The sequence below is a fragment of the Thamnophis elegans genome, chromosome 15 (assembly GCF_009769535.1).
Source record: "Thamnophis elegans isolate rThaEle1 chromosome 15, rThaEle1.pri, whole genome shotgun sequence".
Taxonomy (NCBI): domain Eukaryota; kingdom Metazoa; phylum Chordata; class Lepidosauria; order Squamata; family Colubridae; genus Thamnophis; species Thamnophis elegans.
Genome location: NC_045555.1, coordinates 22,255,393 through 22,278,198, shown reverse-complemented (window position 1 = coordinate 22,278,198; position 22,806 = coordinate 22,255,393). Strand labels below are relative to the sequence as shown.

Here is a 22,806-nt window from a genome sequence, read left to right as displayed (position 1 = left end):
TTTCTAAAAAAAAACCCCTATTTTTATTTTTTTCATTTTGTGGGGAGTTGGCTGCAGCAAGTTATCCCATTCCAATTTAAGTTACTTGTGTGTTTTTTATTGGGTTTTGTTGTGGCCCGCCAGCAACCAACAGAACTGGCAGCAGAGTCGGACAGTGAGGAGGTTGGGGAGGAACATGGGCCAGTCCTGGAGGCTGGGGAAGGCTCAGATGACAGCTCTGCATCAGAGGCAGAGATGGGGCCAAGATCGTCTGGCAGTTCTCAGCTATCTTCGGAACTAGACAGCAGTGAGGCAGAGGAACAGCTGGAGCCTGTTCCCAGTGAGTGCATGCAGAGAAGAAAAAAACAGCTAATAAATCAGGGTCAACTTGGGAGTAAAGCCACAAGTGGACAGTGAATGGTCCCTCCCATAAGAAATAAAAGAGAAGCGAAAGGGGACTGGGCTTTTGCAGGAAACAATTCATTCGTTTGCTCATTTCAGAAGTGTGAAGATCTGTCCATAAATCTCAGAGACTCTGTGCCAAGTCTTTCCTCGCACAGCATTGCATTTGGAAAATATTTACATGGCAGCTTTCCAAGCTAGATAAGGTCTGTGATCATAAATTCACCTTTGAAAGACGTTTGCCAGACCTTTGCTGAATGTGAATGAGAGGAATTCACATTCATTTAATAAAAGGGGTTTTGTCAGGACCAGGAATCTGCTTTGTGCTTTATGGGGAAGCCAAACATGTTCTTTTTCCATTATTGGGAAAACAAACAGCCCTACTCTGTGAAGATAAAGAATATAATAACTGTACCAATTTGTCTCATGGACTTCCCATGTTAAGAATGTGATTCTTTCCACAGGGAGAAAATTCAAGCATGTGGACCATTCCCGAAGAGGACACAGACAGATGTTCAGCATGGACTGCTTCAGGAAGGAGAAATAAATTTGCATTTCCCTCCCCTGAAAATAGCTGTCCATCTCACATAAGACACACAGAGTCAGCATATTGTCCTTTAACAATCTGGCTCCTCTTTTTACCGACCTCGGAAGGAGGGAAGGCTGAGTCAACCTGGAACTGCTCAGAATCGAACTCCTGCAGTGAGCAGTGAGTTGGCCTGCAATACTTCATTCTAACCACTGCGCCACCATGGCCTTTATCTTAGATATTATGTCTTAATGTCTCTATTCTAGTGGCAATTGATAGGAAAAAATCTATTATCAGACAACCTTGATGATAAATATCACAGGATTCCTTACCTTATTGTGATACTGCAGCATCTGAGTGATTATTCTTATTTTTGGGTGGTAGTTCTTTATAGAAATTACTCTGAAAAGGGGATAAAAAGCATTTCTTGTAATTTTGATTTGGAAATAGTCTCATATTTATTCTTGGTAGAGAGTTTCAAAAAGCCCAAGATAAAATGTGTTAGGGAAAAAGGCACCACGAGATTCCTCCTGATTTTTGGCTGTGGTTGATTAATGTAAGTAATTCTTGATTTACAATCACAATTGAGCCCAAAATTTACGTTAAGTGAAACATTTGTTAAGTGGGTTTTGCCCCATTTTATGACTTTTCTTGCCACAGTTGTTAAGTGAATCACTGCAGTTGCTAAATTAGTAACAGTCATTTAGTGAATCTTGCCATCATAAATATGAACCACTTGCCAAGCGTCTGAATTTGGATTACATGACCGTGGGGATACTGCAATGGTCATAAGCATGAAAATCGGTCATAAGTCAATTTTTTCAGTGCTGTTGTAACTTTGAACAGTCACTAAATGAACTGTTGTAAGTCGAGGTTTATCTGCAAGGTTTCTACAAGGTTTACAAATTTCAGGCCTCTCAGAGTCTTAAGATATCCAGCAAGAAATCATTATGCTATTATGTGGTGATTTATCCTCAATTTGGGGGGACAAAGATCTTCATTGTATGACTTCATCCAGATAGCAATAACAATAGCACTTATTTTATTTATTTGTTTCTTTGTTTGCATGCATAAGATAATAGATATAAGTACATACAAGATTATGAATACATGAAATGGATACGAATAAATGGGGACAGTAGGACAGGGACGGTAGGCACGCTGGTGCGCTTACAGACCTCTTAGGAATGGGGTGAAGTCAATAGTAGACAGTCTAAGGTTAAAGTTATGGGAGTTTGGGGATGAGACCACAGAGTCAGGTAGAGCATTCCAGGCATTGACCACTCTGTTGCTGAAGTTGTATTTTCTGCAATTAAGTTTGAAGTGGTTTGCCTTAAGTTTATATCTATTGTGTGCTTGTGTATTGTTGTGGTTGAAGCTGAAGTTGTCATTGACAGGTAGGACATTGTAGTAGATAATTTTATGTACTACACTTAGATCAGACCAAAGGCGGCGGTGTTCTAAATTGTCTAAGCCCAAAATTTCAAGTCTGGTGGCATAAGGGACTCTGTTGAGAGCAGAGGAGTGGAGGACTCTTCTCGTGAAATACCTATGGACTCTCTCAATTGTATTAATGTCCGATATTAATGCGGGTTCCAGACAGATGAGCTCTATTCAAAAATTGGTCTAGCAAATGTTTTGTATGCTCTGGTTAGTAGTACAGTGTTACCAGAGAAGAAGCTACGCAGGATTAGGTTAACAACTCTTAGTTCCTTTTTGGCAATATTGTTACAGTGGGCTTTGGCACTTAGATCATTAGAGATGAGTACTCCAAGGTCCTTGACAGAGTGGGGGTCATCTAAGAGGTCGAATCCGCCCAGCTTATATTTGGTGTTCTGATTTATTTTATTTTTTTGCTGATTTTTTTGCCACTTAGACTTATATACCACTTCACCATGCTTTCCAGCCCTCTCTAAGTGGTCTACAGAGTCAGCATCAGAGGTGGGTTCTTACCAGTTTGGACCAGTTCAGCCGAGTAACTAGTAACTCGGCCAGCCATACCCATGAACCAGTTCTATCAGTGGCACCATAGGCTCCATCTTGGTTTTTTTTTTTTTACTACTGCGCATGCGTGCTTAGCGAAGCGCATCCCTGAGCGAGCCAGCAGTAACAGAAGTCGGGAACGCACCCCTGGTCAGCATTTTGCCTCCAACAATCTGGGTCCTCATTTTACCCACCTCGGAAGGAGGGAAGGCTGAGTCAACCTTGAGCCTGGTGAGATTTGAACTGCCAACTTCTGGGCAGCTGGCAATTAGCAGAAGCAGTGCTGCACTCTAACCACTGCGCCACCATGGCTCATGTATCTGTCTGGGATGCTTTCATTTAAATTCCTCAACTAAGGAAGATTGCTGACTTCATTACTTTTTAGACTTTTCTAACATTACACTTCCTTGAATCTGACATCTTAGCTTATCTAGATAGTCCACAAAGATAACAAACTTTCTTCGGAAACCTCAAAGTGAGTCTCTTTTGTGTCCTTTCCTGAAACAAGGCATTATATTCCATTCTTCTTCTATTTTTAATTCCTCTCTACATAAACCCCACCATCCCACATCTTCCCTAGAAACCAAATTTGACGTGGGATAGCTGATATTCCCCCAATTCACAGCCATATTTGGCAGCTGAAAGTTCCGGTGTGTGCCGAAACCCTTAAAAAAAATCAACGTTCAATACAAATTGCTACATCTAAATTACCTCATGATATTAGAAGCATCTTCAGCATCTGGATCTGCGCAGTATTTGTTGGCAAGGATCAAGCAAGCATCTGCTGACTCTATCTGGACATCAAAGGAGAAAATATAAACACATAAAAAGCAACTTTCCCCCCTCCCCAACATACTCGGTTTTTATGGAACGTGGGCTAAGAAATCACATGTAGATTTGAATGGCAGACCTACAAGTTATTTCATGCAAGTGAACGCTGTTATTCATAGGCTCCTTTCAACTCCAGATGTGGAAAGGCATGCCTCTAGATCAACCTTAGCAACCTCCAGATGTCTGGATCCAGGTCTCCAGCCAGCATAGCTATTACGGAGAATCCGGGGGGAGGGTCAAAGTTCACCCATCTGGAAGTGGCCAGGGGTGAATAACATTGTGCCCAAGGCCTAACAACTTCCAGCTTCTATTTTATATATACATATAGTCTTCAAGGTCTAGGCGTCAAGTTTTGTGATTGGATTGAGAGACAGCCATGGCCCTATTGAGTTAATATGTTGAAATTCTATAAGAAAAGGGTTGTATTCAGAATGATTAGTCCGTTCTTAAAAGCAGAATTTTGAACTGTTGCTACTTTAGCCTTAAACTTGTTCACCTATTGCCGCGTTATCCCCCTTCTTTTTTTCTAAAGAACCTTATTATAAAAGATCTAAAAGATATAAAGGATCTCTTTATTCCAGAAGGATTAACAGCCCAAAAAGCTGATAATTCTGTGACATTTCTTCTGAGCCAATTTGAAATTGAAGGGGCTTCTGGCTTCTTAAGGTGCAACCAGGGGTGAAATCCAGCAGGTTCTGACAGATTCTGGAGAACCGGTAATGGAAATTTTAAGTAGTTCGGAGAACCAGTAAATACCACCTCTGACTGGCTCTGCCCCATCTATTCCCTGCCTCCTGAGTCCCAGCTGATCGGGAGGGAATGGGGATTTTGCAGTAACCTTCCCCTGGAGTAAGGAGCGAATGGAAATTTTATAGTATCTTTCCCCTGCCATGCCCACCAAGCCACACTCACAGAACTGGCAGTAAAAAAAAATTGAATCCCACCACTGGTGCACACCCGTGCTCACATTTTCGGTTCTGGGCAAACTGGTTGTTATGTTATGTGATGCCCCCCTCTGAAAAAAAACCTCTTCCTTACCTTTACTCTAGCCAAGTCATGCGGATTGAGAACTGAACCCTGAAAAAATTCCACCTGAGTAAAGTGTCGCTTAAAAAGAGCTTCCAACTCAAGGTTAGGGGAGATACTAAATTAGAGAGAGAGAGAAAAAAAATGATTTCTCAAACAGTTCCAAAAGGTTAACAGATTTTTGCAGCAGCTCGTAACATCTATTTTGTAGATGATCATTTTCAACTCTGTTTTCTTTTCAGCTATGAGCTCTCCAGAACATTTTCGCTTTCATCCAAATATCATCCCTCTCTTCATCCCCCAGGTCAGAATGATTAAAAAATCATTAGGTAAATTCATTATGTTCAGAATTTCAATTGTGCTCCCCCTTTTTCTCTGGAATTAGTAGAGGGGATGTATTTTGAAAGATGTCACACTCAAAGGCACATTATACAAGTGCTTAATTTTACTGAAAAGGTGAATTAAGTTTATTCTGCTGTACACACACACAAATAAATGTAAAGGTAAAGGTTCTCCTCACATATTTGCTAGTTTTTCCTGACTCTAGGGGTGGTGCTTATCTCCGTTTCAAAGCCGAAGAGCCAGCACTGTCCAAAGATGTCTCCGTGGTCATGTGGTCAGCATGACTAAATGGCGAAGGCGCATGAAACGCTTTTGCCTTTCCACCAAAGGTGTTTCCTATTTTTCTACTTGCATTTTTTATATGCTTTGGAACTGCTAGGTTGGCAGAAGCTGAGACAGGTAACGGGAGCTCACTCTGTTACGCAGTGCTAGGGAATCGAACCACTGAACTGCCGACCTTTCTGATTGACAAGCTCAGCCACTGAGCCACTGTTGGAATCCATTCCGTGTGTGTGCGTGCATCGCTTACATACATAAACAGACATTATACACTCATATACTGGGTCCAGCTATACTCGTGCTTAAAATGAATTGATCACAGGCAGTGGTGATGTACAGTTTTGCCTGGTGGTTAAGTCACCAGGATAGAAACCGGGTGATTGTGAGTTCTAATCCAGCCTTTGAAAGCCAGCTGAGTGAATTTGGGCCAGCCATTCTCATTCTCATTCTCTCTCTCTCATTCTCTCTCTCTCTCTCTCTCTCTCTCTCCCCCTCCCTCCCTCCCTCCCTCCCTCTCTCTCTCTCTCTCTCCCCAGCTCACTGATATGTTCACCGTCTTGAGTTATTTGTAAAAATGATAAAGGCAGGATACAAATAAATACACAAACACATACACACATATCCCTCATGGAAAGACTAAATTAATCATTTCTACTACTCTAAAATCATCTGTTCCTTGCAGGCATAACTGACAAGAACCTGCTGCAAGAGCTTATGCAGTAGAGACAAATTCCGTGTGTGTCCAGTCACACTTGGCCATAAAAAATTCTGTTCTGTTCTATTCTATTCTAATTTTCTCTCCCTTTCCCTTCCCTTACCTTCAATTCTATTCTCCTCCCTTCCCTTCCCTTCCATTTTGCATTCTGTACTGTTCTGTTCTATTCATCACAAGGTTGCTTCTCAATGCTAGTAGCTGTCTACATAATACCACTCATAGGTTACATCCAAGCAGTTGAAAAACAACAACCTTGTGTATTTTGCACTTTCCTATATCCCATAGTTTTGCCTAATCCCAACTTTTTGACTGACAGGAAAAGAACTTGCACAAGAGTGTTTCAAATTAGTCATAGCAGCCAGCTGATCAAAACTGTTATTTTTCTCTACACAATCCATTAATTCTCTGTGTGTATGTATGTATGTATGTATATGTATGTATGTATGTATGTGTGTATATATATATATATATATATATATATATATATATATATATATATATATATATATATATATATTATATATATATTCTAATTACTTAGAATTATATCCTGCCTCTTCTCTTTATGTTCTGTTTTCTCTTCAATGTACATCTTTGTAGTTTTAACTTGGAAATATGTGACTGGTTCAAATTACTAAACAATGTTCTAGAGTAGGTCTTTCCAAACACTATTGAAACTTTAATCATAACACCAGGCCTACAACTCAATTTTCACACCTGTTTTGAAAATTATTTTAAACTAGTGTTAAAATTTCACTATTTAGTGCTATTTTTATTATTATGATTTTCATGATATATTGATTGCTGCCCAATGATGTTTCTAGTGATGTGTTTATTCCCGTCCTCTATTTTATTATATATTTTAATTGATTTATACACCTTTGTGATTCCTGGGCAGCTTACTGAAAGTAACAAGTGTCTTCAGAACTTTAAATGTACGTGGGTGTTTACAGAGAGTGATGGTCAGTGACAGTCAGTAACAAAGAACAAGGAAGTAAGTTGTGACATGCATGCAGAAAAGTATAAAAAGGATGTCTTGGGAAGAGTTCAGGGCCACTGGCTGTAGCTAATCCTTGCTGGATTCAGCTATGACAATGGACCTTATTGCAATAAGATGCTAATTTAAATAATGCTATGCTTGCTATTCATGTTCAAAAATTGTTCATTAAAAAATAAACCTCTGATCTTAAAGTAAGATTTATTGCCTGTGGTTGCTTGTGGTTTCCCTTTGTTTTTTATATAGGGAATTTTTTATAACAATTATATTCTTCTTGTTCGAAAAATCCTATTCAAATTGCAGCCCCTTTATTAATCCTAAAAGAATTCTCAGTCTCTAAACCACAGTCATACAAATCATACTCCAAAACTGATTTGGATGTGTTCTTTCAAATCTCCACAAAGATCCAATTTCATTTTAAATTGTTTTTCATCACATTTTAATAATAATTTATGTTTGGAACTCTGCACTTTGATAGGGCCTATGCGATGGGCTCAGTGGCTAAGTGGCTCAGCAGCAGTGGTGGGTTGCAGGTGGGACGCCCTGTTACGGGCGTACCGGAGCCTGCCAGGAGCACGGGGTACCGTTCCGGTACGGTGCTCCAGAGGGCCCACCCACCCAAGCTCCTTACCTGTCCTTTAAGCCTTTGGCACATCCGCGCACGTGCATAGTGCGTACAGTACCTGTGCGATGCTCCACCAAGAAGCAGGCACGTACGACGCAAGTGCATACTGTGCATGTGTGCGTGCGTGCCACGCGCGTCCATGTGGGTGATGCCGGGGCTGTTCCAACCGTACCATTTGGAACGGAATCCAGAACCCACCAATGCTCAGCAGGTAAGATGCTGAGCTTGTCAATCAGAAAGGTCGGCAGTTTGGCTGTTCAAATCCCTAGTGCCATGTCACGGAGTGAGCTCCTGTTACTTTTCCCAGCTTCTACCAACCTGGCAGTTCGAAAGTATATAAAAATTCAAGTAGAAAAATAGGGACCACCTTTGGTGAGAAGGTAACAGCGTTCCATGTGCCTTCGGCGTTTAGTCATGCCGGCCACATGACCACGGAGACATCTTCGGACAATGCTGGCTCTTCGGCTTTGAAACAGAGATGAGCACCACCCCTAGAATCGAAAACAACTAGCACATATCTGCAAGGGAACCTTTACCTTACCTTTACCTCATGGACTAATCAATAAACTAAACTCTAAATATCTTGAAATCTCAGCCAAGCATAACAATTCTCTGCTATTCACTAAGGCCAGCATTCCATCTGAATCTGGAAGATATATTGTGGCTGCTTTAAGAGGCACACTGAGATCCATTAAAGAAACAGTTAGGTTGGTCTGTGACCATAATACAGATTTGATTTGATTTGATTCGATCATTTGGAACGAGCTCCCCGTGGAGATTCGTACCCTCTCCACCGTCCAAGCCTTCCGCATAGCCTTGAAGAACTGGCTCGCCCGTCAGGCCTGGGGATAGGATAGTTACCCCTCCCGAATGATGAATGTATGTTGCTTGCTATTTTATTACTTGTTTGTCCTAATGTCTGTATTTCCCCTTCCCAGTTTTTGTGTGAGCCGCCCTGAGTCCCCTCAGGGAAAAGGGCGGCCTACAAATTCTAATAAATTCTAAATTCTAAATTTAAAGCAATACCATCTTTCTCTTTTTCCAGTTCATATGGAAAGCTCAAAAAAGTTCTAGTTAGTTAATGAGATCTTACCTTTTACTTCAAAGATATAAGGCATTGAAAGCATACACAACGTTAATTAGACCTTTTAATGGCTTAAGAAAATATGCCCTTCCATGTCCCAAAGGTGCTTTTTCAAGAGGCAACTGGACTTCCTTGGTTTTCTTTGAAGATGTTTAGCTTCTCATCGAAGAAGCTTCTTCAGCTCTCTTGGATGAGAAGCGAAATGTCTTCAAAGAAAAAATAGGAAATCCAGTTACCTTTTGAAAAATCATCTTTGGGACAACCCTGACCTGGATGACTGAGAATCTCCATAGACATGTCCTCCCACGGTTATGACATTTAAAATATCAGGCCAAATGCAGCCCACCCATCTAGATTTGTAGGCAAGGTTTATGAATGGCATACTAAAGAATACAATGATCCACTACAACCGTATGGAAATCTCACATTCATTCATTTTGGTTAAAAGATTCATGCCTTTAATTATATTCAGGACCGAATCCTAAAGCAAACAATGCATTCCTGCCCTGTTTTATAAACTCTGCCTTGTTAAATATGTCATTAAAATGTACTTATCAGTCAAAGGACAATACAAAAGGGCATATTCTGTGCTCTCAGCTGAAATATTTGCAGGGTCTCTCTTTTTTTTTGAAAGAGTTACTCAGGCTTTTACAAACACTTTCCAAAAGCTAAATAATGATAAACTACAGACTGTAAAAACAATGTCTATTGCTAGTCTTCTTTGCAACTGGGGCAAGAGAAAATATTTCCCCGCCAGAATTTGACAGCAGATTTCAGGCTGTGGGGTCCTTGGTTGCTTTGTGAGCTTGGTCGTTTCCTAGCAGATGTTTCATTACCAAACTAGGTACCATCATCAGGGTACTGTTAAAACATCTGCAAGGAAACAAGCAAGCTCAGAAACGCTTCCAAGGTAAGGATGAAATGCTACTGGTTCAGACTGGTTCGCCTGAACCAGTAGTAAAAATGCTACAGGTTCACCCAAACCGGTAGTAAAATAAATGAAACTGGTTCGGGTGAACCAGTTTTCCCAACGATCAGTTGTGACGCACGTTTTATATTAGTTAGAAAGCAGGATTTCCTGCTTTCTAGCTAATATAAATTGCATGGAACAGCAGATTGCCCCTCCCCCCTGCTGTTCGCTTACCTTACCTTTTTGATGCTCTGCACATGCGCAGGAGGTACTCGGCGGAGGTGGCATGTGCAGGTGAAGTGAGCGTGCACACTAAAGTGCTCACATTGCTACCAAACCGGTAGCAAAGGTAAATGCATTTTACCCCTGTTCCAAGAAGCCCTCACTCTGGTTTGTGTCATGCATTTTAGCCTAACAATCCTTCTTCTAAGTAAAACTCACCTGGATATTGTATATGTTCAGTGTCCTCATTAACTTCCCAACAATGTCATTTTCAGTGCAATGTTCTGCAGTTAAATTAATCTGAAGAATGACGATTCTCTCATGGAAATAAGAGTTTCATTATTGAAAAGGATTTGAATGTAGGTCTTCTTATTTTAAAAGCCAGAGATAGGGGTTGATGCACAATTTGTTTTATAGATAGAATGCAACCATTACTATAGTCAGGAGGAATGGAAGCCCACCTAATTCATACCTGGAGTTCAATTTGGACATCTTCTCAATGCATCCTGCTGAGTTTACCACCAAATCCATGGTTCCAATAGACTCAACAGATGGCATCTTCTAGTTTAGTGTTCCTCAACCTTAGCAACTTTGAGACATGTGGATGAATTCTCTTCTATAGATTTGGGGGTCCCACATGACCTTTTTTGTGAGTAGTGACATGAAAGTACTTACTTATGCAGAAAGACAATTTCTACGTTGACATCATCCCTGTCCTTGTGTAGGAAGTCCTTCAAGAAATTGGACACACTTTCCAACGTGATGTGGCCACAGACAACAATGTGCCTGGGACAGAAAAAAGGAAAGAGTTAAGTCTGCTGTAAAGATGGCCAGGAAGAACAAGAGCAAATTAATTGAAAGGTTCATGATTTTTGCTTGTAAGAAAATAATAATGAAATAAAAAAGGAAATAAGCATTAATCTGGTGACGGTCTCCAGTTTATTCTTGAAAAGAGAAACGTAAATACACATATTACACGGTCTTAGATGAATATCATTTAATTCAATACATTGTAGTTATAGTCACATAAATAAACCAGAAGCACATTGCCTAGCATGCTTCAGATGCTGCATTTCCAGCAGCATTATATGTTGTAAGGGGCAGGACAGTAGCTCAGCGGTTAAGGTACTGAACTTGTCAGCTGGAAAGCTGTCAGTCCAGGTTTGAGACCTGAGCTCCATATGACAAGGGTGAGCTCCCACCATCACTCCAGCTCCCTGGCATGTTGGCCCCATGATTGTGGAAATGTCTTTGAACAGTGCTGGCTCAATGGCCTTGAAATACAGATGAACACTGTCCCTATAGTTGGAAATGACTAGAGTATTAAAATCCACAGGAATTACTTTATATATTGTGAGAAAAACTGCTAAGTTTATAGTTAAGGCAGTTCAGCTAAGAACTCATGACAGTGAACAGTGTGTGTGTGTGTGTGTGTGTGTGTGTGTGTGTGTGTGTGTGTGTGTGTACATACACACACATACATACACACCAGGGGTAAAATTCAGCAGGTTCTGACAGGTTCTGGAGAACCGGTAGTGGAAATTTCGAGTAGTTTGGAGAACTGGCAATTACCATCTCTGGCTGGCCCCAAAGTGGGGTGGGCATGGAGATTTTGCAGTATCCTTCCCCTGCCACGCCCACCAAGCCATGCCCACAGAACCAGTAGTAATATTTTTAAAATTTCACCACTGATATATACGTGTATATATGAATACACACACATGTGTGTGTTTGTGTGATTATGTGTATGTACATGTACATGTACATAAACATAAACATAAATATACATACATATAAATAAAGGTGATGTATTTATCCAAATGCTTGATTACAATACAGGTATTTATTTCTGTATTCTGTTTGACCAATTTTACCCTAGAATTACATCCTGTATTTTACTTTTATTTTCTTTGATATGGTCATAAGACTAATCAATTAATAAACTACCCCTATTACAGCATCCTTAGCCATTATGGTCCATTGCAAATTCCAGTTAGATGATTGGTCTTTTCTTTTTGCATAACACCATTCAACATTTTAAGGCTAGCTTCCTATAACAGTGGAAATAGCAATAGCAATACCACTTACATGCTGTTTGAAAGTGCTTTAGAGCCCTCTCTAAGCAGTTTAACAGAGTCAGCCTGATGCCCCCAATAATCTGGGTCCAAAGGCTGTGTCAACCTTGAGCTGGTCAGGATTGAACTGCTAGCAGTTGGCAGAATTAGCCTGTACTACTGCATTCTAATCAGAATGCCACCACGGCTCTTCATGTTAACTTTTTAATCATTACTTAAGCAAACCAGGATTGAAAACAACATTCATCAGGGAAGCAAAACAGCAGAACAAAAGTTGTAGTCATCACTTCATTCCTAATTTAGGTACGTGCATCAACTCACAATATTCTCACAAGGCGGGATGTGTCTGGATTGATCAGAATGTTATATCTGCCCTCCCCCATGTATTTATATGACATTTGATGTCAATAATTTGGATCACCTGACTCTATTCAGCTAATTTTGACCTAAGAGAGAGACTGTTGTGAACTCATTATGCTGAAAAGCTTGCACCACATTGTAAGTTTTTATCCATCCTGCCACTCTTGATTCTATTATCATTGATGATGGACAGGCAAATCCATGACTCTAGAGAAAGGTATGCAACAGAAATCAACCCATTAAAATACTTTAGTCAGATAACTCTCTCTCTCCCTCTCCCTCTCCATCTCTCTCATGCACACACAATATTATGTTATTTGAAACATGCCTTTTGCAATTTAAGGTACACTCTGTGAACATGCCAACCACATTTACATCTTTGCATCTTTTCTCAGAGGAAATAAACAGAATAACTGAGTTGGAAGCGACCTTGGAGGTCTTCTAGTCCAACCCCTTGCTCAACCAGGAGACCTATATAATATTTCTGACAAATGGCTGTCCAATCTCTTCTTAAAAACCTCTGATGGAGCATCTACAACTTCTGGAGGCAAGCTGTTCCCACTGATTAATTGTTCTGTCAGAAAATGTCTCCTTATTTTTAGGTTGCTTCTCTCCTTGATTAGTTTCCACCCATTGCTTCTTGTCCTACCCTCAGGTGCTTTGGAGAATAGTTCAACTCCCTCTTCTTTGTGGCAGCCCCTGAGACAATGGAACACTGCTATCATGTCTCCTCTAGTCCTTCTTTTCATTAAACTAGACATACCCAATTCCTGCAACCAATCTTTGTATGTTTTAGCCTCCAAGCCTCTAATCTTCTTTGTTGCTCTTCTCTGCACTCTTTCCAGAGTCTCAACCTCTTTTTTTATATTGTGGTGACCAAAACTGGATGTAGCATATTGCAGACGTAGTTTTACCAAGGCATTATAAAGGTCTGTTTCTAACATTGTTTGCCTATAATGGTTGGGACTATAAAAGGAGATAATTTAAGGTGAGGGTGTCAACTGGAGGCCCGGGGGCTGGATCCAACCCGCAGGGTGCTTAGATCTGGCTTGCAGGGCATGCCTGGAAACAGCAAAGGACCAGCCTGCAGTGTCTGTGCCAGTGAAAATAGAGCTTGTGAGGGCCACAGGTAGCTCTCCTGAGGTCTATTTTCACTGGCAGAGGGTTGCAGGAGACCATCGCAGCTGAAAATGGAGCTCGTGAGCTCATTTTTTGCTGGCAGAGCGCTCGGGCCGCCACAGGTGCCCCAACACAAGTGACATCAAGCTGGCCACACTCACCCTGGCCATGCCCACTCAGCCCCCCCCCCCGAGGTTAAACACAACCCTGATGAGGCCCTCAATGAAATTGAGTTTGACACCCCTGATCTAAGGCTGTCACAAAAATCCTGTAACACAGAATGAGCTCTACCCACTAAAGTTTGGTGTTGCGGGTAAGTCATATTGCAAAACTGGAGAAGACCACTTAATAATGGCTGCCATGGGTCCCTTAAGTATCTGCAAAGCTTAGGACCCTTAAAGAAGCAAGAAAAAAAAACCCAACTTGACCCTGTTCATTCCTGGATGCTCTGGGAACTGCAAAAGGGGTATTTATGTTTCAACACACAGTTCCTTGGCCAGATTTTTTTTTCTTTTGCATTCCTGTCCCTTTTTCTGTTGAACAGCTAGACTGCAGTTTTTCTTCCAGTAACTGCTTGTTGATTGCTTCAGTGCTTGCTTCCAAGCCATTTCCTGTTCCACAATTTCTCCAAATCTTTTAGCAGCTTAAGAAGAGAGGGGGGGAAATGTAAAGGAAGCTTTTGCATGAATATCCCTGAGCTGATTTATCTGAAATCTGGAAATCCTTATCCCCACAGGGAAAACTTTGCCTTCACCTTTCTTTCAATTTTGCCAAGAATGAAAAAATAATAATAACTGATCAACCATATGTTTGAATGCATCTAGTATAAAAAACCACTTGCACCTAATTTGTCAAGAAAAACCTATCCCCCTGCTGTTCCTTCAAATGTCAACAATTTGTCCTCTCTCTCCCTATCTCTGTCTCTGTCTCTCTCTCACACACACACACAAATATGACTTTTGGACAGTGATAAAAATCATTACAAGAATAGTTGATCTTAACTGAAATCATAGGTGTAGAAAGTTAGCTTCCACCCCTCTTCTAGAAGAATGAAATATTTTGAGAAATATTAAAAAGGCAGAATATTATATTTCCCTAAAGGGAGAAATGGAGAAACATGTTCTTGGAAAGCAGCCCCCACCTTTCTTAATAGCACCCAGCAGATATTTTGTGCCCATGAGAAAGATTGGGACAGCCTATCTACAAAACAAAAGACCTCCAGTTTTTTTTTTTTTTTAGTCATTTTATTAAGATTTATAGGCCGCCCTTTTCCCTGAGGGGACTCAGGGCGGCTTACAATCACAGGGAAGGGGGTGCAATATCAGAGACAAACAATATGTGAACAAAAGAAAGAAAATAATAAAACACAACTCGCATTCAACAGTCAACACTCGGGCGGGTAAATTGGGAACCTATCCCCAGGCCTGATGGGAGAGCCAGGTCTTGAGGGCTGTGCGGAAGGTCTGGATGGTGGTGAGGGTACGGATCTCGACGGGGAGGTCGTTCCAGAAATGGAGAAACATGTTCTTGGAAAGCAGCCCCCACCTTTCTTAATAGCACCCAGCAGATATTTTGTGCCCATGAGAAAGATTGGGACAGCCTATCTACAAAACAAAAGACCTCCAGTTCCAGGGTAATGGGATTAAGACAAGACCCTTCAGGACCTAATTAGATTAACCCACCACCATCTAGCAGCAGAGCTCACCACATTGCACAAACTCCTAAGGACATTGCATCACCCTCCAAACTTCAACCAAACTTAGCTCAGACAACCTACAGAGCAAGCTATGACCTCCTACAAGAGTCAATAGAATACATGTTCTTGCACAGAAACAGGAAGTTAAAGTGCAAAGCCCAAGATAAGGTATAAATACCCCCCCCCCCACTCTCAACTCCATGTGGTCAGCTGCACCAGAATGACAAGCATGTGCTTCTGTTCATCAATAAATGAACCCAATTTCCAATCAGCCAACAGCCTCCATTTTGTGTCCAGTGCCTTTCTCCCGAATTGGAATTGGACCTGGGTATTTCTTCCAACAGAGGAAAGAAAATAAACAAAAATTTGATTTCTTGTAAAATAGTCCCAAAATGCACTTAAAGCATTGAGGATCTCCAGTGATGGACCATCCTCAACCTCTGAAGGCAAGGTGTTCCAGAGATAAATTGTCCTCACTGTTAGAAAGTTTCTCCTTAGTTCTAGGTTGCTTCTCTCCTTGATTGGTTTCCATCCATTTTTTTCTTGTCCTGCCCACTGGCGCTTTGGAAAATGAATGGATCCTCTCTTCTTTGTGGCAGCCCCCCAAATACTGGAAGACTGCTATCATGTTGCCCCCAGTCCTTTCTTTCTCTAGACTGGCCATAAACAAATCCTACAACCGTTCTTCATATGTTTTTGTCTCCAGGCCTTTGATCATCTTAGTTGCTCTTCTTTTGCACTTTTTCCAGTCTCAACAGTTTTTTTTTAACGTGGTGACCAAAACTCTTTTACTTAACAATTGTGACAAAAAGGTCATAAAACAGAATAAAACTTTCTGAACAACTATCTTGCTCAGCAATGATTCAACTGTGGCTATAAGTTGAGAACGACACTATAGAGCACTGCACACCAAGACAACTAGACACAAGAACAGTTTTTTTTTCCTGAACACCATCACTCTGCTAAACAAATAATTCCCACACCACTGTCAAACTATTCACTAAGTCTGCATTACTATTACTATTAGTCTTCTCATTGTTCCTATCACCCATCTCCTCCCACTTATGACTGCAGCACTGTAACTTTGTTGCTTGTATCCTTACAATTTATATTGATATTGATATTGTTTCCTGATTGCTTATTTGTAGCCTATGACTATCATTAAGTGTTGTACCTTATGATTCTTGATGAATGTATCTTGTCTTTTTATGTACACTGAGAGCATCTGCACCAAAGGCAAATTCCTTGTGTGTTCACTCACACTTGGCCAATAAAGAATTCTATTCTATTCTGTAATTCTATTCTATTCTGTAATTCTATTCTATTCTATTCTGAAATTCTATTCTATTCTGAAATTCTATTCTATTCTGTAATTCTATCCTATTCTGTAATTCTATTCTATTCTATAATTCTATTCTATTCTGTAATTCTGTTCTATTCTATTCTGTAATTCTATTCTATTCTAACTACCTGTATTGCACTGTTCTAATTGGCATGAAGTATTCTTTCCTTGCTTCTCCAGGTTTCTCATCAGTTATGAAGTCACCACGGCTCGGAAAAAGAGCTTACGAAGTTTTCTCATCCATCATGAAGAAAGCGGTCACTTCTCCAAGAGCCACCTGCATTTATCCATAGTCACCAGAGCAGAAGGAAGGAATGTGGCTGATGTTCAATGATGCCAAGCTGTTCAGCGTTCTCAGCTTAGGGAAGGTTGAAAAGCATCCAATTTGGGGGTGCCATGTTGCCTTTCTTGAGCTGGCAGCTGAGATGACAGCAGGTGGCCCATCATAAGCAAAGCACTTTCTAAGGTAACATTTAGACCATCCAGGTCACTCATACGCTGTAATTGTCCTGAATGTGTTACAATAAATGATGGTGGGAGAAATTGTTGTCTGGAAGCAATAAGAGATAGCAAGCAAGCAATCACCGTTCCCGTAATTTACCTCTGGGACCCATTATGAGTGTCTGCCCTTGTTTCATAATTTGGTGCTTGACTACGGATGTGAAAAATAATTGTAGAGGCTTTGTTGGTGGAAAGATAATGATGCAGAACAATGGCTAAATCAATAACAAGCACAAAGATATGATTAAACGCTCAAACCAACATGGTTTTATTTGCAGCGGCATCATTTGCAACTATGAAACAGCCCGACGATAGGAAGACAGCACGTCTGAGCTAATATTAGTCCCTCCAATGGACCAGAAATATCTTATCAAGTATGTAGATCTCTTTAGAAATCATTGTAATGCTTCTCTGGGTGCGCATAAATCCAGAGGTTTTTATTGCTAATTTTCGAAAGAAGTGTGGTCAACCAATTTCCACCCATGTGGAGGTTGTGGCAAAGGGCACAAAAGAACTGAGTATATGCATGTGGAAGGAAAAGGCAGTAGATTTTAAGAATCCCCCCCAAAAAAGGAGGGGGACAGGAAATGAAGGAAGAAAAGATGGAGATATGGCAGAAATGGAGCAGAAACATGAGCGGTACAAATGGGATTTAAGAAAACAGTATATTAGCAGGCTAGTAGACAATAGCAATAGCACTTAGACTTACATTCCACTTCACAGTGCTTTACAGCCCTCTCAAAGCAGTTTACAGAGTCAGCCTAGTGCCCCCAACAATCTGGGTCCTCATTTGACCAACCTTGGAAGGATGGAACCCTGAGTCAATAGCAATAGCACTTAGATTTAGACCACACTTCTTCCAAAAGTTAGTAATAAAAACCTCTGGATTTATATACCACTTCACAGTGCTTTACAGCCCTCTCTAAGTGGCAATCAAGCATATTGCTGCCAACATTCAGAGTCTTCATTTTACCAGAATGAAGGATGGAAGGCTGAGTTAAACTTGAGCTGGTGAGACTGAAACTGCTGAACTGCTGGCAGTCAGCAGAAGTCGCCTGAACTACTTGCATTCTAACCTCTGTGCCACCCATCTCTAAGGCTGGCAAATGGGAATAGATAATATGAAGTAATAGAACTGCTTTATATTGAACTGATTAGACCACACTTGGAATACTGTTTCCAGTTCTGGTCCCCATGATACAAAAAAAAAATAAAAAACGATGATGATGAAACTCTAGAAAGACTGCAGAGAAGACCAACAAAGAAGATTAGGGGGCTGGAGGCTAAATCGTAAGATGAATGTTTGCAGAAACTGGGTAAGGTAACGGTAAAGGTGTGTGCTTCTCGTTTCTGGTTCTAGGGACTCTAGAGGCTGTGCTCATCTCCGTTTCAAAGCCGAAATGCCAGCGCTTTTCGGCTTCAATTCCGTACTGAAGGTGCACAGAACGCTGTTACCTTCCCACCAAAGGTGGTTCCTATTTTTTCTACTTGCATTTTTAACATGCTTTTGAACTGCTAGGTTGGCAGAAGCTGGGACAAGTAACGGGAGCTCACTCCATTATGAGGCGGTAGGGATTCGAACTGCTGAATTGTTGACCTTTCTGATCGACAAGCTTAGCATCTTAGCCACTGAGCCACTTAGTCCCCTCAAAAACTGGGTATGCCTAGTCTAATAAAGAGAACTAAGAGTGACATGATAGCTGTCTTCTACTACTTGAGGGGCTGTCACAAAGAAGAAGGAATCAACTAAATCATAAGATGAAGGTTAAAGGAGCTAGGTATATCTAGCCTAATGAAAAACTCTCTTATAGTCTTCCAGTACTTGAGGGGTTGTCACAAAGAATTCAATTTATTCTCCAAAGCACCTGAAGGTAGGATGAGAAGTAATGGTTAGAAGGAAGATCATTAACGAGAGACCCAGCCTAGAACCTAGGATAAATTTTCTGACAGTAAAAATAATGAATCAGTGAAACACCTTCCTCATAGAGCTGTGGATGCTCCATCACTGGAAGTTTTCAAGAGGAGAATGGACAGCCATTTGTCCAGAATGGTATATGGTCTCTTCCTTGAACAGAGAGTTGGACTAGAAGCAGGGGTGGGATTCAGCCTGTTCAGGTGAACTGGTTTGCTCCAACGATCAGGTGCCCACCCCCACCCGAGCTTTACTTACCTATATTCCCTCAGCCGATTTGCATGGCAGAGTGGATTGCCATGCCTCAGCTGTGTTACTCCCCAGAAGTAACATGAAAGGTTTTGTTAAAACTGCCCAAGTGCGTGGAGCGTATGTACATTTGCAAAGCACACGATCACCGAACCGGTTGTTAAACCAGCGAGATTCCACCATTGACTAGAAGACCTCCAAGGTTCCTGACAATACCATTATTCTATGTCAGTGATGGCGAACCTTTTTGGCACTCAGTGCACACTCATCAGGAACACAACTCGGAAGGAGGCATGCTCACACCAGGAAATGAACTTCCAGCATGCACACTTCTGGGTGCGCACTTCTGGTTTCCGGAAGACCAGCTCTTCAGTTTCTGGCACTACCGCATGTGTGAAGGCCAGCTGATCATCACACATGCATGAACGCTAGAAACCCCAAAGAAGAACGGCGAGACCATGCGTGCCAGGCAACATGCCTCTGTGTACCACTTTGGGCACGCATGTCATAGGTTCGCCATCATGGTTCTATTTTCTAAAAAGGTTGTATATATGTATTCTACTCTGAAGCTATTTCTGCTTTTTTGGGTGAGGCAACACCTAGAAAAGCATCCATTTTGTAGTGCTGCATATCACTTTCCCACTGAGCCAGAAGCCCTCCCTGGTTGTTTTTCCAAGCTGAGGAAGAAAACCCAGCAAAAACCCAAGATTTATCTTCAAAACCAGCACAATCTGCCCATAAGATGCTGTCACCATCACACAAGCTATTTGTTTGCAATGTTCTGCTCTACTGCCAACAGAAAAATGGCGAAGAGATTAGTCCTGCAGTTTGGAGAACAAATGTCTCTTGTTCTCCATCTGTCACTTGGAAAAATTCAAGGTTGGGTCCAGAAGGTCAATCTTGCCATTAAGTAGAAACCTACTTGCCGGATTGAGTCAATTCCACATACTAATAGATGCTTTCTGCCTTGTTTTGTCATCAACAACATATCTCCTCGCTCATTGTAGATGGTCTGTGTAATCATCCCATATTTGCTCGGTTTCTTTCACTGTTTTATGTGGTTCAGTCAAAAATTGAACATCCGGAATGTTCTTCTCACTTAATATCAAACATGGCATTGATTAATCCTACTTGTCAGTTTTCCTATAACCTTGTAAACATCACTTTTTTTTCCCAATTCAAAGTGCAGTGTTCAATCCTTCTTCTGTAGGTGAAACTAAAACGAAGTTGCTTGACCATCAGAGGCAAACTCAACGAGGAAGCAACTCTAAGTTTTCTGTCATGACATGATTTATGCCTCAACTTTTAATCCTAACTCCCAATTTAAACCCTTGAAAAAACTGTCAAGATGACAACAATTTAAAAATATGGGGATTTTAAGAAGTAGCTAAAAAGAGAGGGAAATGCTTTTGGCTCAAAAATTGAGCAACAAAGAGCTTTCAAAAGCTCTGCAACACATTTCAGTCATCTTTAATAATCATTTATTAATTACATTTATGACTTTTTATTGTCTGCATTAATATGATTTTGGATAAAAGTAGTGAATATGGATGTTAAAAATGAGGTACTCTTTAAGACAGTCTGCCTGCCTCTATCTATCTATCTATCTATCTATCTATCTATCTATCTATCTATCTATCTATCTATCTATCTATCTCTGTATTATCTATCTATCTATCTATCTATCTATCTATCTATCTATCTATCTATCTACCTACCTACCTACCTACCTACCTACCTACCTACCTACCTACCTATCTACCTACCTATCTACCTACCTACCATCCCCAATCATTATTCTCTTTTTAAAATATACTTTGAAATGTTTTTTTTTTTACCTCTGGTTAAGATAATAAGATTTAGGTTATTCTTATTTGGGTTTTTGTTTTGCAATAATGGAAAAACAATAAGAAAAAAAATAATAGCTAAGGAAATTTAAAATAAAAATAAAATTAAAAGCATTAATTTGCATTTAAAACTGAAATGCAATGGGGGCTTTTTCGCATTGTTTCCAAAATAACCCAAAAGGTTTTTGCAATTAGGTGTGACAGACATGCCATGCTTCAAAATACTTTGCTCCTTGCTGAAATCCAATTTATTTCAAATGGCGGAGAGACATTCTGAGAAGAATCTGGAAGTTTGGTGGGAAAGCAGACCCTTCCAAATACCGAGATCTCCAATCAGTTAAGCTTTGCTTGACTTTAAATAATTCAGAGCTCTTGCAACACTCGCCTTTGTGAAGCTGGGTGTTGAAAAATGGTTTAGCATCCATCGTAACTTATGTACGAATTTGGCAAGCCCCTTTTATGAGAATGGTTCATGCAAGAGTTGCACTTGGCATCAAACTGAAATTTTTGAATGCTGATCAAGAATATGACCTTTGTCCTCCTTGGGCAATCTAATCTCTTCTAGATAAATTAGATTTCATCAATTCCAATCAGTATTTTTTTTTTAAAAAATGACTGGGAGTTGTAATTTTTTTAAAAAAAGATTACAACCCTTTTTGTCTGGGGCAATTTGTCCTTTTGCAATTAGGACAGGGTGTGGTTTTTTTTGGCCAACGTTTAAGAAAACAGAGAAGACAGCAAGCATCAAAGGCAGAAGGTGCTACTTCACTGGAGATCACTATTTATGTTATATAAGTACCTTAAAAAAATACCATATATAAAGGGCCGGATGCCCTTTCTCAAGCTATGCGAAGCTCACAGCAGATATTTTCTTTGCACCCAGTTAGAGAAATATGTACTGCTACCTAGGATTGAACTCACATGCTCCTGATTGTGAAGTTAGAACTCCACCTCTAGGCCACCACACCACTCTCTAGCCAGCACAACCTTAATGTGTATATTATCATGGGGGCTCCATGCTGTTATAGGTCATTGTGTAAAGCTAGGCAGGTAATGTCCAAATAGTAAAACGTTTTCAAGTAGAAGTACGGTAATAAATTGCTCCTAAAGGGGGAAGGGATTATTCAGTGTTAAATACAATGTTAATGTGGAATCAGATCAGGGTAAAATCCAGCGGGTTCTGACAGGTTCTGGAGAACCGGTAGCGGAAATTTTGAGGAGTCCAGAGAATTGGCAAATGCCACCTCTGGCTGGACTCAGAGTGGGGTGGGAATGGAGATTTTGCAGTATTCTTCCCCTGCAACATCCGCCAAGCCACACCACCAAGCCATGCCCTGTAGTAAAAAAATTGAATTTCACCACTGAATGAGATGCTGTGTTTCTGTGTATGTGTGTATGAGGGGGGGGGGGAGCAACAATCAGGGGAAGAAGATCAAGCAGAGGAAGTGACATGGCACTGGAATGTACCATCTGCAGATAGGTAAGGGGGAAGAAATTGGGAAATTCTGCAAATAGATGGAAAGGTGGATTCAAATACCAGATGTGAGGCACTGATCACAGCAGCACAAGAACAGCCACTAAGTGCCACATCCAAAGAAGGGTCTACCACACTAGACAGGGTGCAAGGTGCAGACTATGCAAAGACGCCTCAGAGACAATCCAATGTAGTCTCATCATGAAGTTACTGAAGCTGGAAAGATTCAGGTCTACCTTTTAGCCGTGGAAATGTGACTTTGGGCTAGTTATTCTGTCTCAGCCCTCATGGGGTGCTAACCTGAAGG

At 40.8% G+C, this 22,806-nt stretch overlaps 1 protein-coding gene across 1 annotated transcript in view; it reads right to left on the bottom strand.

Moving 5' to 3' along the window:
- The window catches only part of LOC116518724 (calcium-activated potassium channel subunit alpha-1-like), a 354,617-nt gene that overhangs the window by 33,664 nt on the left and 298,147 nt on the right, over nt 1-22,806 (bottom strand). The window contains exons 10-13 of the mRNA XM_032232239.1: nt 10,600-10,710; nt 4,763-4,868; nt 3,605-3,687; nt 1,243-1,312 (exon numbers count right to left, since the gene is read on the bottom strand). Of these exons, the coding sequence (XP_032088130.1) occupies nt 1,243-1,312; nt 3,605-3,687; nt 4,763-4,868; nt 10,600-10,710 (370 nt within the window). The remainder of the gene's footprint in view (nt 1-1,242; nt 1,313-3,604; nt 3,688-4,762; nt 4,869-10,599; nt 10,711-22,806) is intronic.